Consider the following 15260-nt stretch of genomic DNA (forward strand, 5'->3'; position numbering starts at 1 on the left):
GGGTGTCAAACTCATTTTAGCTCAGGGGCTGCATGGAGGAAAGTCTACACCAACGTGGGCCGGACTGGTAAAATCTTGGCATAATAACTTCAAAATAACCACTTCTGATTGTTTTCTCGGTCTTACTTTGGCCAAAAATAGCACATTCTGTACTTATTACAAATGTACATATTACAAATAATCCGCTTGGCAAAACAAAACACAAAGTGCAGTTTCAAACACCATGAAGAACACAATGAACTTAGGCTTTGTGTCAGTGTTTTTTCAAAGCCAATAACCTTTAAGCGCTTCCTGTTTAGCATTCTTATGTTGACAGAAAGACGTGTTTGAAAAAGCAACCAAGTGTTTCCTCAAACCACCGCATTGGTGACATCCAAACTGCCACAACACATTCATTTATCATCATTCAAATATTACAATTACAATATAGTCAAAACAATTATCAAAATTACACCATAGCTGAAATCAAGGTAACATTACAAATTTAACCAATGTGAACATGCTAGATTTAAGCATTAAATAAAATAGGACAAAAAACAAATGTAGAAAGACACAATTTTACAACGGCGTTCAGTGTGCACATCGGGCCGTCAACCAATTGTGAGCGCCGCACAGAGCTCTAAGTATAAAGATAATGGTCATGTTGACTTAAATCTTTGCATCTTACTGCTTTGTTATTTTATCCGTTGAGTGGAAAATTTACAATGAAAGAAGGTATTGTGCGTCGCTGCAGCATCAGTCTGGCGCCATCTGGTGCCAGCCACAACAGGAGCAGCTGATTGTTTGCACCTGCGCTGTTTGGAGTAGCGAAAGCAAATCCAGAGGGCGCTTAAAATCAGCTGACCCAACATCTTTAAACAGTGTCATGTGTGTTACACTTGAATTACTATTGCGACATCCAGTGGAAACATTTTAAAACATCCGTTTCTTTCATTAAAAAATGTAAGCTCATTATTTTATTTAGCAAACTCATCTTGCGGATTAAGCTTGTTTGCGGTCCTGATATGGCCCACGGGCTGTCCGTTTGCCATCCCTGATATGGCGTCTACTGACAGATATAAGTTCGAACTAGGGCTGGGCGATATATCGATATACTCGATATATCGCGGGTTTGTCTCTGTGCGATATAGAAAATGACTATATCGTGATATTCGAGTATACGTTCTCACGCAGTTGCTTTTAGCTGCGGGCATTACACTGCTTGCGTTTCTCACTCTTTCCTGTCTTTCCTTCTCACAGAGACTAAAACAAGCGCACCTTCTTACATACGTCACATACTGTCACGTGAGCAACGTCACACGCTCCCGCAGAGCAGACAAGTAGCGACATGGTAACGTTAGCTGTGATGCTATCAGCTAACGGTGTGGTAATACCAGAGAAAGAAGGTGCGACTCTGGTAACAAATGGAGGAATAATTAATTCCCAAGAAAAACAGGACAGGATCCATTGTCTAACGGTGGCAGTGTTGGGACTAACGCGTTACAAAGTAACGCGTTACTGTAACGCCGTTAGTTTCGGCGGTAACTAGTAATCTAACGCGTTATTTTTTTATATTCAGTAACTCCGTTACCGTTACTACATGATGCGTTACTGCGTTATTTTACGTTACTTTTTATGTAGTATAAAGTGTGTTTTATCGGAGGGCTGCTGTGTCGTTCTGATTCTTCTTGTGTCACAAGCCGGAGAAGAGAGAGAGACATGCGCTCTGTGTGGGTGTGTCTGAGTGTGAGTGTGGGGAGCGAGGGAGGGGGGGGGCGTGTCTGATCATGGCGGAGCCAGAAGTCGAATTTGCTAACATGGAGATATTTTCACTACTTTTCTTTTGTCGAGCACAAAGAAAATAACATTTTAGTTAAATGTAAATTGTGCTTTGGATCAAAGATGCCATCTACTGCCCAAAACAGCAATTCAAATCTGCTGAAACAAGCTACATAGCAACATGCTTCAACGAAGCTAGTAAAGAGAGACAGAGACTCTGATGCCACTTCACCTCCACCACCACCACCATTCACCGCTGAAGGTACACACTCTGTCAATCAATGTTCCCTCTAATTGTTCATGTGTGAGCAAATGCAAAAAGTCCCTGAGCATTGAGTGGAGTCCATGTGAGCAACTTTAGACGTGCACACTGTGGCTACACCAGCAGCACACCTGTCCCAAACCTCACTAAATAACAACTTACATCTCCATCCATCCATCCATTTTCTACCGCTTGTCCCTTTCGGGTCGCTGGAGCCTATCTCAGCTGCATTCGGGCGGAAGGCAGGGTACACCCTGGACAAGTCCCCACCTCATCACAGGGCCAACACAGATAGACAGACAACATTCTCTTATTATTAGAATCAAATGACAACAGTCATTTCCATTTCTAATATAAGTGTTTAGGCCCACTTATAGTGACAATAACAAAAAATATTGTTTTTCATGAACTGTGTACTTGTATTGTTTGTCTGGGTGGAGGTCCAGCTTTGGAAATAATTTGTACCCCTTTCAGACATTGCATTTAGTTCCCATTAAAACATTCACATGTTGCACAATGAGATGTAAGCAGGGGATCATGGGTACATTCCTGCAACTTCCTGTTTGTAAAAAATATATTTTTATTAGTATTTATTTAATATACTAACAGCATTTAATGATTAATATTTATAAATTAAGATTCCTAATAAATGACACTAGAATAAGCACACATTTGATTGGTAAATCATAGTGTAACGACCTGGAATGACACTTTATGTGTGGTGTTGGAGTTGTCCGACTTTTTGTGTGGCTGTAAACGCATCACTGGCTAAGTGCCATATGTGCAAGTGTTGGCGCACGTGAGAGAGCGAGCGGCTGCTGTTGATATAACAAAGTTGCTTTTGGTCTGGTTTGTACTGCAGAAAATGACCAGTTTTGCTAGATATAATTTTTTTTACTAATGTTTTGGTGATGTGTTTATGGCCGACAGTAAAGAGTTTTGCTCAGTAAAGTGATGGATGGAATTCATGTCCTCAAAGCGTCTCGACAGACGTTACAATATTTGAACAATGATGACGAAAACGGTTTTCTCTGTCGTGTCCGTGTCGTGTCGAAAATTGTTATGCGCTTATTTTTTTATTTGATTTTGTGCATGGCATAGATTTGCCGTGCGCAGAGGACGCTTGAGCAGTGCGCAATTGCACATGCGCGCTCCTGAGAGGGAATGTTGCTGTCAATTCTCTTATATAGTCTTTCATTCTAGACTTCTAGAGTGTTTGATTATCACATCACTCTAAATGTATAGACTATAAAGTTCACAAACATAAAGAGGGATCCTAGTGGGCCAGGCCAATCTTTCCTTATCTCTAAACTAAAACTGGGGAAATGTGTAGTGTTCTGGGTTTCAGACATGATTTTGTATAAGAATTACTTGAGGAAGAAAATGCCTGGTTAGACTTTGTGTATGTAGTGTGTGCCTTTCTTGGTTTACATCTATGCTGTTATTATGCTGTTTGTTACTTATGTATGTTATGTTGCAGCTATTTAAAATAGTTGTGTCAATTTGTTCTGGCCAGAAACAAATTGGCCTTTGTAACATATCTTTGTCTTTGTGTGTTGTATGTAGACCACATGGCTTAGCAGAGTTGAGTGATGCAAATGCATGTCAAGTTGATCAACAGATTGTATTATTCCCCAGTGCAATAACAGTACTGAAATGAAGGCTAAAAGGGCATTAATTGGAGCTTAAAAAAAAAACGAAAAAAGAAGTAACTAAATAGTTACTTTTCACAGTAACGCATTACTTTTTGGTGTAAGTAACTGAGTTAGTAACTGAGTTACTTTTGAAATGAAGTAACTAGTAACTGTAACTAGTTACTGCTTTTCAGTAACCAACCCAACACTGAACGGTGGTTTGGCTTCAAGCGGGAATATGTCTTTACATGTAAACATCTCCGTTCGGTGCCACACCAACTAAATGCCGAAGCAACTATTTCCACATCAACACCGTAGGACATATACTATTTGATATGCAGCTCATTTTTATGGAACACTTATTGAAATATCTTGTGTGTCATCATGCACAAAAGTGCACTTATAGCTTGTTTTAAAATGTCTCTGACAATCTTGCACTTGCTGTTTTGGAAATGACATGAATGTTTGTGTCATTGCTTAATAACTGTTTAATAAATACAGTTTTGCTAAATTTACTTAGTTGTGATTTCCCTCTCTGCATGAAAGTTTAAAATGAGCATATATTAATGCAGTATGAAGAAGAATGTTTTAATGTAGACACATAGAATCATCATACTGCTGTGATTATATGCATCAAGTGTTCATTCAAGGCTAAAGCAAAATATCGAGATATATATCGTGTATCGCGATATGGCCTAAAAATATCGAGATATTTAAAAAAGGCCATATCGCCCAGCCCTAGTTCGAACTAAACGCTACTTTGTAGTAAAAATGGCAAAAGCGGAAGATACATGTGCATGTACGAGCCAGTCTGCCTCACAACAAGAGGATAAAGAAAACGAAAGAGCTTATTGACTACAGTACAATGGCGAACTTGCGCAAAACACTTCTGGTAAATTTTCACAATATATGGATATATCTGCTGATGTCACCCTTTGGAAAAACGTCACATGTTGTGCAAATTCCAAACGGCTCGTTTGGAGGAAGTATGAAGGAAGGCGAGATAGTTTTATGAATATGTCCGCCAAGCCTCCATGGTTTGATGTCACATTTTCGAGACTTATGCCGATCCCTAATACACAAAAACAGGTACCAATAGGTAAGAAACATTGGTTTTGCATAATAAGGCCCCTTTAAGATGACTCTGTAGTTAGCACCAGGATGAGAGGGGAGCAAATGCTTTAAAAACAGACCTTGTTGGAGGAATGATGTACAACAGCAGTGTTTACATTGGGGGCCACTTGTAACAGTGAATAAAATATGAATATAAATGTATAAGGATTCCTCTCATGATATTACACAATTGCCAATGCATTTGATTGTTGTATATTTTTTAACGTAAATCTGCAGTCAAAAACTGGCAGCTCATGGTTTTTGTAGCATATTAGTGTAAAAGGAAAAACGGTACCACTGTTTTTAACAGTAAAATTCTGGCGACTGAGCTGCAAGTGTACAATTTGATGGCCAACTTGCTTTGAAACTAGCAGATATTTAAGTATTTGTTTGTGTTTAAAACAAAATTAAATGTTTGGAATGTATGATAATATATTCGTTACATTATTAGATCATATTTAAGTATAAAATATATGCAATTTTTCTGTCAAAATAGAAAAAACTAATACATTTAGAAATAAAAGATTAAGTACTTTCTTGACGCATATTATTTCCAGGCTCTTGATGTGGCGGGCCAGATCTGCCTTGGATTTGACCCCCGTGACCTACATAATCCTTCCCTCGGACCCATACTTGCCAACGTTGGGCAGAACACTTCACCCTTGCCCCCGGTGCCGCTCACACTGGTGAATGAATGATGAATGAATGATAGGTGGTGATCGGAGGGGCCGTAGGCGCAAACTGGCAGCCTCGCTTCCATCAGTCTACCCCAGGGCAGCTGTGGCTACAAATGTAGCTTACCGCCATCAGGTGTGAATGAATGATGGGTTCCCACTTCTCTGTGAGCGCTTTGAGTATCTAACAATAGAAAAGCGCGATATAAAATCGAATCCATTATTATTATTATTAAATACTTCTTATAGTCCGAGGACTAACCTGTACACAACACATGTCGTTTTGGGGATAGACAAATGCATTGTTAGTCTTTGTTGGCAAATACTAAATAAATGGTAAAAAATTATAAATACTAAATACCGGTAACTAGAGCCATAAGAAAAATCAGGCAGATTTCATATGTTTGCTTATTTCATTTTGAATAATTTGAATGGAATAGAAAGAGCTTATTCTTATGCCATTTTCTTCTATTTGTGTTGTTATTGTTGTGAAGTGAAGTGAATTATATCTATATAGCGCTTTTCTCTAGTGACTCAAAGCGCTTTACAGTTGTTGTATTATAAACAGCTGGGCAACAAAAAGCACGAGTCAGAAAACTTTGTGTCGTTATGAGGAAGTGGCCAATGAAAGTCAGTTGCCTCTACACCTGTTCCACGCTAGCACACATCTTGAAACACTAAACCATCACTTCAAATATCCTGAAACAGAATGTGGCAGCAAATACAGCATGTATATTTGATCATTATGGCTTTCAGATGATAAAACACAAAATCCAGTGTCTCAGAAATAAGAACATTGTGGAAAATATATTTCCTGGGCCTTTAAATCAGGGCTATTCAACTGTCATCCGGTGATGACACCATACCGGCCCCCCAAGTTCAGTTCAAAACTTAGAAGACAAACATTTTTGCAGCACTTTTCTAAAAACACTAGAATGCTCTTGTTGTATAGACGAACTTGGACCACTGTAAACACATTACCAGATCCTTGCATTGACATTTTAACCTTGCTGGCAAACATAGAACACAGGGGTCCTAACTTGTGATTTACATAAGTGAGGCGTTCCTCACAACACCCATTTAAGTCCTCTCCTTTTTGGCATTTTTTCATATTTATATATTATATATATTATATTTATATTTTTATAATGTGATTTATGCAACTAAGGTGTTGCTGTAGCTTGTTTACTTCAGATGTAGTCAATAGTCATTCGTTCAACTTATTTTGTTATACTCGTGGTGTTCCTCAAGGTTCCGTTTTATGTCCTCTCTTTTTTTATCATTTGCCTTATTCAACTGGTGGCCCGCAAGTTCAGCTTAAAAAACTATTCAGAGACTCAAATGTTTTCAACATATTCTTAAACACACCATACTGCTGTTCTTATGAATTCCGAATCAATATTTTCAGAAAACTATTTATAGAACTTTTGTTTTAAGAGTACATTTAAGACGTTTTTAGGCCATCTCCATGCTTACTCCCTGCGCGTATGCGTGGAGTTTTTGTAACCAGTATCCTGTTTTGAAAATGTTCTATTATAATCACTGTACCAAATAATAACTTGCAAGAATCAGTTTGAATCAAGAATCAATTCTAAATCCAATCATCACCCCAAGAATCACATCAAATTGTGAGGTGCCCAAAGAGTCCCACTTCTATTTATATGAATATAAACAATAATGGCCTCGTAATATTACACAAATGCCAATGCATTTATGATATTATTTTACCAACATAACATTACTAAATGTGCTTTAAAATCATAAGTTAGGTTGACAAGAAGATATTTAAAGATTTTTGGTGACAAAAAATGCTTGGAATATCCTCTTACATGATCAGATAACATACATTAAAGTTTAGAAAGTTTGCAATTGCATCCTGTACATTTTTTTTGTGAAAACTGCAAGAAAGATAAACTATTGGGGGACACTTAAAATGATGAGGCGGGCCAGATGTGGCCCAGGGGCCTTAAGTTTGACAACACTGATCTACACAATTCAAAGAAAAATATAATCTCCAATACAATATTGTCATTTGTAAAAAAACAAAAAAAAATACAAACTAGTATAATTAAAGAATTTAATTTAATTTTCGAAATTTTTACATTTAGCAAATTCAAACATACTTCTAGTTTAGCAAAATCGGTAGTTCTCAAACTTTTTTCACCAAGTACCACCATAATGACCAACATTAAAATACAGTAGCGTAGTAGGCCTACGTATTCATTAAAAACAAGGCAGGGGTTTTACGTAACAAGTATATTTAATGTTTTGGCCACTGCAACATCACGCACAGTTTTAACAGTAACGCTGTATTTGACTACAGGAAAATAAAACACTGTACTTTAATCAAGCGATTATTTAGCATTCCACTAGTTGTACACGTACCGCATGAGAATCACTGATCTATCATATTCAGACTTTTTCTTGACGTTATGCTTCTAAAATATTTCCGTTTTCTTGTCTAATTATATTTGTTTGAATATGCTAACTAAAAGAAACCATTTAAAATACTAAACTTCTGTAAACTAAGATGCCTTTAAATGCAATGAGAAAAATCCCATTTTGCAGTACTCACCCAGCAAATGCCAGCTTTTCCTCTTCCCATGTCTCCTGCCGGAGGATTTGTCAGATTCATAGCCGACCAGAGGCGTGCACAGTCCATCTGCTACCTGGCCGACAAGCAGCAGCACACCTGCAAAGGTGCTCTGCATGCCCAGCACAGAGTGCAGGTAGACCAGCATGTAGGTGAACCACATTGAGGCGCACAAGTCATTTAAAAAATGTCCTGAAGCGTAACACAAACGCTTGCACACCGACAAGGTCCTCTCGGCGGGCACATTCTGCTCCATGATGACTTGGACCGCTGATAAAATTGGTTTTATTTATTTTTAAGAACTTTCGTCCTCGTATTTACAAATACAAAAGTGTTGCATTCAATGACAAACAAAAAAAGAGAAACCCTGGTACTGAGCATCCACGAAATGTCCTCGACTATTTAACAATCTTTACCATGTCCACGCCTCGGATGCAAAGATGAATAATCAAGCTGTGATTATGAGTGGTTTAGGGAACCCGTGACCAAGAGTACTTCCTTTCTTTTCACCCACAAAGTACGGAAGAGAACGACCGATGCTTATGTCAGCAGAATAAAGGAAAACACCTCTTGAGGCTCACTGGTTTCCAAACATGTAAGTTGTGGTAGTGAGGGCTTCTTACTTCCGTTTTCGTGTCTCTCCGCGACACGCGTGTTGTGGTTCCACTTATATTCCATTTTTGCTTAAAAAGACTTAAAAAACGTTCACTTAAGGGAAAATCCATGTTGACACGTCAAAAACAAAAGCCTAGCTATCGGTTAAAACTGCAAGGTAGGCGACGCGGCAGATGAAGTCGAATTGCATTGTGGGGAATGGAGTCCCGATACCCCAAATATTTCGTGCAGTAAAGCGATTGTGTAAAATTCAATGTTCGTTCGAAACTAGAACAATTGAAACAATTTCAAGGAAAAACAAAACGAGAGTGTGTGTGTGGTGGGAAACCATTTATGAAATTAAAATGTAAATAGTCTCACCAGCCACCACATATTGGTACACGCGCACAAGCTAGATGACGTCGAACTGCATTGTGGGGAATGGAGTCCCGATGGGCGGCCTCGGGGCCATTACCCCAACTAATTTATGCGGTAAAGCGATTGTTTAGCATTCAATGTTCGTTCGAACCTAGAACAACTGAAATTATTTCAAGAAAAAAACAAAATTTGAGTGTGTAGTGGGAAACCATTAATGAAATTAAAATGTACAGTTGCGGCTGAATAAAAACACAATGCTAAATGTTTATCGCCAGAGGAAGTGGACGTTTTTTATCCTGCCATTTAAGTACCGGTATGTAAGTTATGAAAAAAGACGTCCTGAATGTTAATATGAAATAAACATAGCCGTGAAAGTTTAATAATGACGCTTGAATCAAATTAACAATGTATATACCTCTTATCAAACATGCAAAAATGGTTCGTTCACACCTAGCATGACACAGATGTCATGTCGTCATCAAAGCTAGCCTTTAGGCATTCACATAAAGCACCAGCATTTTGGAACAAGGGCGATGGTAGAAGAAAGGTAAATATGAATGAATCTGCATTGTAGAAAGTTATATGCAAGTTTCATGCGTGCGTTTCTTCCAGTACTGTTCCACAGACTTTAGCCAAATCCCTCCTTTGCCGTTGTGATGTTTACGTGGTGGAAAGCACTAAAGGTTATAGGTCCAAAGTCTCTCCCTAAAAGTGATAACTGGCCTGGGATCAGGTGATACGTCACGGCTATTGTGGTGTTATAGTCAGGGGCGGTTCTAGAGTCTGTAGCGCCCTGGGTGAGACCCCCTCCAGGAGCTGTGGCCCACATCTGTGCATGAGCCTCTCATTTGCTCAACTGATCTGACACCTTAGATCAAAGGCAAAGTGGTATAAAATTGCGCGGTTATTTTGTTTTTTCTGAACCACAAAATGGAAATAATTTGAGAATGTTTTTTGTCCTCACCACTTAAACAGGCAGCCTGCATCTTTTTCACAACCACCACCACTGCAGATGTGTTGATTGTCAAAGCAGAGGGAAAGTGAGAGAAGTGCGCGCGCGCGCGCACACACACATACACACATTCTTGTATTTTCTACCTTATTGAGACCTCCGAAAAATGCCTACCTCTTTAGGACCACCCTTTCTAGAAATATATAAAGACTTGTATTTACAACAATACTATATACATACTATACAAATATAAAAGGTAAGCTTTTAGTGATTTTTTTTTTTTTTGGTAATTGGTTTTTTAATCATTATTTACTTCAAATTATTAGAGTATGTCTCTATATACATATTTATTTTAGTAATTTTGGCCAAAGGGGGCGCATTTCAACTTCTTACACACACTTGTTATTACACATGTTGGCCAGAGGGGGAACACTTCAATTTTTTTACACACACTTGTTATTTCATTTGTTGACCAGAGGGAGAGCACTTTTAAAACAGACAGTCAATTTGAAAAAAATCCCTCCTTTTTGGGACCACCCTAATTTTGATTGATTTCACCAGACATTCTCTATTAGATGCAATGGTTTTCCGTATGGGCAGCACGGTGGAAGAGGGGTTAGTGCGTCTGCCTCACAATACGAAGGTCCTGAGTTGTCGTGAGTTCAATCCCGGCCTCGGGATCTTTCTGTGTGGAGTTTACATGTTCTCCCTGTGACTGCGTGGGTTCCCTCCGGGTACTCCGGCTTCCTCCCACCTCCAAAGACATGCACCTGGGGATAGGTTGATTGGCAACACTAAATTGTCCCTAGTGTGTGAATGTGAGTGTGAATGTTGTCTGTCTATCTGTGTTGGCCCTGCGATGAGGTGGCGACTTGTCCAGGGTGTACACCGCCTTCCGCCCGATTGTAGCTGAGATAGGCTCCAGCGCCCCCCGTGACCCCGAAGGGAATAAGCGGTAGAAAATGGATGGATGGATGGGTTTTCCGTTTTGGGACCATGATTTCGGTCCTAACTTGTTCACCGGTCCTCATATGGAAGGTATTTTTCCTTGTTGATGTCTCAAGAACGGTAGAAATACACGGACACACACACACTTTCTTGTATTTGTTACCTTCTTGAGACCTCCAAATAACGCCTACCTCTTCAGGACCACCCTTTCTAGATATATAGATTTGTATTTACATTAATAATATATACATACTATGCAAATATAAAAAGGTAAGCTTTTAGTTAATGTTTTGGTAATTGGTTTTAATCATTATTTACTTCAAGTTATTACAGTATGTCTCTATATACATATTTATTTTATTAATTTTGGCCAAAGGGGGCGCATTTCAACTTTTTACACACACTTGTTATTACATATGTTGGCCAGAGGGGGAACACTTAAATTTTTTTACACACACTTGTTATTTCATACATTGACCAGAGGGGGAGTACTTTTAAAACCGACAGTCAATTTGAAAAAAATCCCTCCTTTTTGGGACCACAACTAATTTTGATAGATTTCACCACCAGGGGTGCAAATGAGACATTCTCTATTAGATGCAATGGTTTTCCGTATTGGGACCATGATTTATGTCCTTACTTGCTCACCAGTCCTCATGTAAAAGGTACTTTTCCTTATTGATGTCTCAAGAAGGGTAGAAATACAAGTGTTTGTTACCTTCTTGAGACCTCTGAAAAACGCCTACCTCTTTAGGACCACCCTTTCTAGATATATAAAGATTTGTATTTACAACATTAATAATATATACATACTATGCAAATATAAAATAGGTAAGCTTTTAGTGAATTTTTTTTGGGGGGGGGATTTTTTATTTGTAATTGATTTTTAATCATTATTTATTTCAAGTTATTACAGTATGTACTACATACATATTTTTTTTAAATAAATTTTGGCCAAGGTGGCGCATTTCAATTTCTTACACACGCTTGTTATCACGTATGTTGGCCAGAAGGGGAGCACTTCAAATTTTTACACATACTTGTTATTTCATATGTTGGCCAGAGGGGGAGCACTTTTAAAACCAACACAGTCAATTTGAAAAATCCATCCTTTTTGGGACTACCCTTATTTTGAAAGATTTCACCACAAGGGGTGCAAATGAGATTTCTATTTTTTGTAATGTGCTTAAGGCCGATGACAAACGAGTCACGGACCACAGATGGCCCATGCTGCACTTTGGGCAACCCAGCTGTAGACACTAACTGTTAATGGCCACTATAGTCTTAGTACCGTACTGTATTTGTTCATCCTATGGCCATATACGGGACGTGGGTTGTCTTACGTCAGCACCGGAAGTCGTAAAATTAGCTGTTCACCTGGTGTGTTTTTTGGGGGATGAATAGGGAAGTCTTTCTTTAGCTGCTGTCTTGTTTTATTATATATTGCTGCCTTTGCACCTGTCAATGTTTACTTTTGTATGCACATTAAATCAACAAAAAATCCTGACTTTGCAGAAATGTTCACGGACTCTAGTATTTGGCTCTCTATTAGATGCAATGGTCCTATCTTGTTCACCGGTCCTTTTTCCTTGTTGAGGTCTCAAGAAGGGTAGAAATACAAGCACACACAGACAGACAGACAGACAGACAGACACACACACACACACACACACACACACACACACACACACACACACACACACACACACACACACACACACACACACACACACACACACAACAGTAATCCAGTACACATTTGGGACAGATTAGATAAAATGTCATAGCGGGACACTCGTTGAGCTTTAAACATTTTACTTAGAAAGGCACAAACTATGATTTCCTGGTAAATTATTCTGATGTAAGAAATAAAAGTTGAAAGACATATCTTCCCTCACGTAAATCAAACATTTTCCTTGCCATTACTCAGATATAAGCGTCGTGAAGGACTCTTCCTAGATCAGTCTTTATTAAGTTTTGTATTTCGTAATTGTTAATTTCATACCTAAAGTTTCCACTGTAATTGTTTTCTGCTTTTTTTGTGTGTGTTTTTTCCCCAAAGTGCAATAATAGTAAGGAGAGCTTAAAATCTGTTTCTCTCGATCTTCCACAGTACCTGAGGCCAGTGACTGTGCTACAAAGTCCACGATGACAGACAAAAAGTAAGCCAGATGAAGGAGGGGAGGCGGGGGGGAGGAGGAAATGGAACTCCAGAACACTACAACATAAAAATAAGTCTTCAATGCAGGGATTCAACTTTGAAAACTGAGGATTCAATTACAAAAAAAGGAAAGAAAAAAAAATACATAAAAATCCTCCAAATTCTGTAATAGATGAAAAGCTTGCGGTGTCGCTCAGATTTAACATCGGCATAATTCACCTTTTTCTTTACCTTGATCCCAAAACACACACCAAAGGAAGAAAAGGAAAGCAATAAACTATTTCCTAAGGAGCAGATTTCGGATGGTTCCCCCTGATCAACAGCTGACTGTTGGAACAACAAACCTTCTGTATGGAATCTAGAATTCAACAACTGTTTCAAACAGTATCTTATTTCATATTCACGCCACAGTATTCGAGTTTCATTGTTACAGCTTTTTAAAAAAAAAAAACTTTTTCTCAAGCTCCTCACCCCACAGCCACCCCAACCCCACCCTCCCCCACCTTTGTAATGCAGGTAAGTGTATTTTGCGCCGATAAAGGAATCAAGAGTCTGTTGTGAGTCAGTATGACTGCAACGTTCCTTTAACACGCCAGTAGCCAGGGAGCACTGAGAACGAGGGAGAGAGAGAAGCAGGGGAGGAAGTTAAGAGTGACAGAGGAGGTCAAGTGGGTGGGTCTGGACAGAGAAGAGGACAGGGTGGGTGGAGGAGGAGGCGGGGGGCCGTCTGTGTAGTTGCTTCCATTTAAAACTTGACAGTGACAACAAGGTTTCAAGTTCTCTTCAATCTCTTCTTTCACTTGTGCCTCTGGAGGGCTTTCCTCTTTCTCCGTTTAAAGAAACAACAGCACCTGCGGAAAGAGCAGACAGGACAAGTTTTCTTAAAAGTCAGACATTTTGGGAAATAAAACAACACCACCAGGAATGCATTAAGAAGACATGTCTTAACTGCAGCGATAAATACCATTTCGCTTGCTTCCATGTTGTCCAGGGCAAGGACTCCCACACTGATGAAGCGATAAAGCGGCGACCCCCTACTTATATTAATATCTTGTATTCAAATATTCCTTTATTTAACTGGTCATAAAGGTACCTTGTTATTGTGCTATAGGGCTTCTCAAATATTTTCTGTTATGCCCCCTCTAGGAAGAAGAAAAATTGTTAGCTGGCAACTAGAGATGTGCGGAGCGGTACATATCCGGTAAAACACGGACGTAGGGAGCAGTACAGAGCAGTTGCGTCTCCCAGTCAGCAGCCCCTCTCCTCTCTCCCACACACAACATAGGAGTTGACGACTGCGGCATGAGAGGTTTACTGGCGACGCTTGATGACCTCATCAAACCGCCGCGAGCGGAGCATAACAACAACAAGAGTGTGTTGTTGCCGGTGCTGTAGCCTGGCTAACAAGCGAGCTCGCTCGGTGACTGACTAACGACACTATGTTTATGGTTTGGGATTATTTTAAAGTGTCTCTGACGGATAAAAAACTGGCAATTTGCAATGACTGCAAAAAGTTGGTTATGCGAGGAGGAACCAAGACGTCTTCCTTTAATACGAGCAATTAGATCTCCCACCTCTTCAAGAATCATAAGGAGATACACGATGAATACAAGCGGAAGATGGATGTGAGCCCAGTTTATAATACCCTGTTATACAGTTTGCCAGGCAGTCTTGCACTAAAGGAGGACTATGTTATTGTTTACTTTATTATATCTAGTATACTCTGGACTGAAGCTGTGTGCCTTCATTGTTTTTGTAGCTGTTGTTTTGAGGCATGTTTAAAAAAAAATAAAAATAATGCACTTTGTGAAAGTCAAAGTATAGTATTTGCCATAGATGTAGTGGTTATCAGGATTATCTCAGGGAGAGCATGTCCCAAATTCCAAGCTGCTGTTTTGAGGCTTGTTAAAAAAAAAAAAATGCACCTTGTGACTTCAATAATAAATATGGCAGTGCCATGTTGGCACTTTTTTCCATAACTTGAGTTAAAGTTGTTCTCTTACGGTATTTTGGAAAACCTTGTTACATTGTTTAATGCATCCAGCGGGGCATCACAACAAAATTAGGCATAATAATGTGTTAATTCCACGACTGTATATATCGGTATCGGTTGATATCAGAATCGGTAATTAAGAGTTGGACAATATCGGAATATTGGATATCGGCAAAAAAGCCATTATCGGACATCTCTAC

The 15260-nt window shown here is 39.1% G+C and overlaps 2 protein-coding genes across 7 annotated transcripts in view; both read right to left on the bottom strand.

The window, feature by feature from the left end:
- Positions 1-9014, bottom strand: part of mfsd12b (major facilitator superfamily domain containing 12b) — a 28742-nt gene extending 19728 nt beyond the window's left edge. For 2 of the 3 annotated variants that reach the window (XM_061975833.2, XM_061975834.2), the window contains exon 1: positions 8017-9014. In XM_061975833.2, the coding sequence (XP_061831817.1) occupies positions 8017-8290 (274 nt within the window). In that variant the 5' untranslated portion in view covers positions 8291-9014. The remainder of the gene's footprint in view (positions 1-8016) is intronic. The other variant, XM_061975836.2, reaches the window with a different exon arrangement.
- Positions 9015-12704: 3690 nt separating this feature from the next.
- Positions 12705-15260, bottom strand: part of csnk1g2b (casein kinase 1, gamma 2b) — a 107095-nt gene continuing 104539 nt past the window's right edge. For all 4 annotated transcript variants that reach the window (XM_061975830.2, XM_061975829.2, XM_061975832.2 and 1 more), the window contains one exon: positions 12705-13918. In XM_061975830.2, coding sequence (XP_061831814.1) covers positions 13864-13918 — 55 coding nt within the window. In that variant the 3' untranslated portion in view covers positions 12705-13863. The remainder of the gene's footprint in view (positions 13919-15260) is intronic.

The sequence above is a fragment of the Nerophis lumbriciformis genome, linkage group LG14, assembly GCF_033978685.3.
Source record: "Nerophis lumbriciformis linkage group LG14, RoL_Nlum_v2.1, whole genome shotgun sequence".
Lineage (NCBI taxonomy): Eukaryota > Metazoa > Chordata > Actinopteri > Syngnathiformes > Syngnathidae > Nerophis > Nerophis lumbriciformis.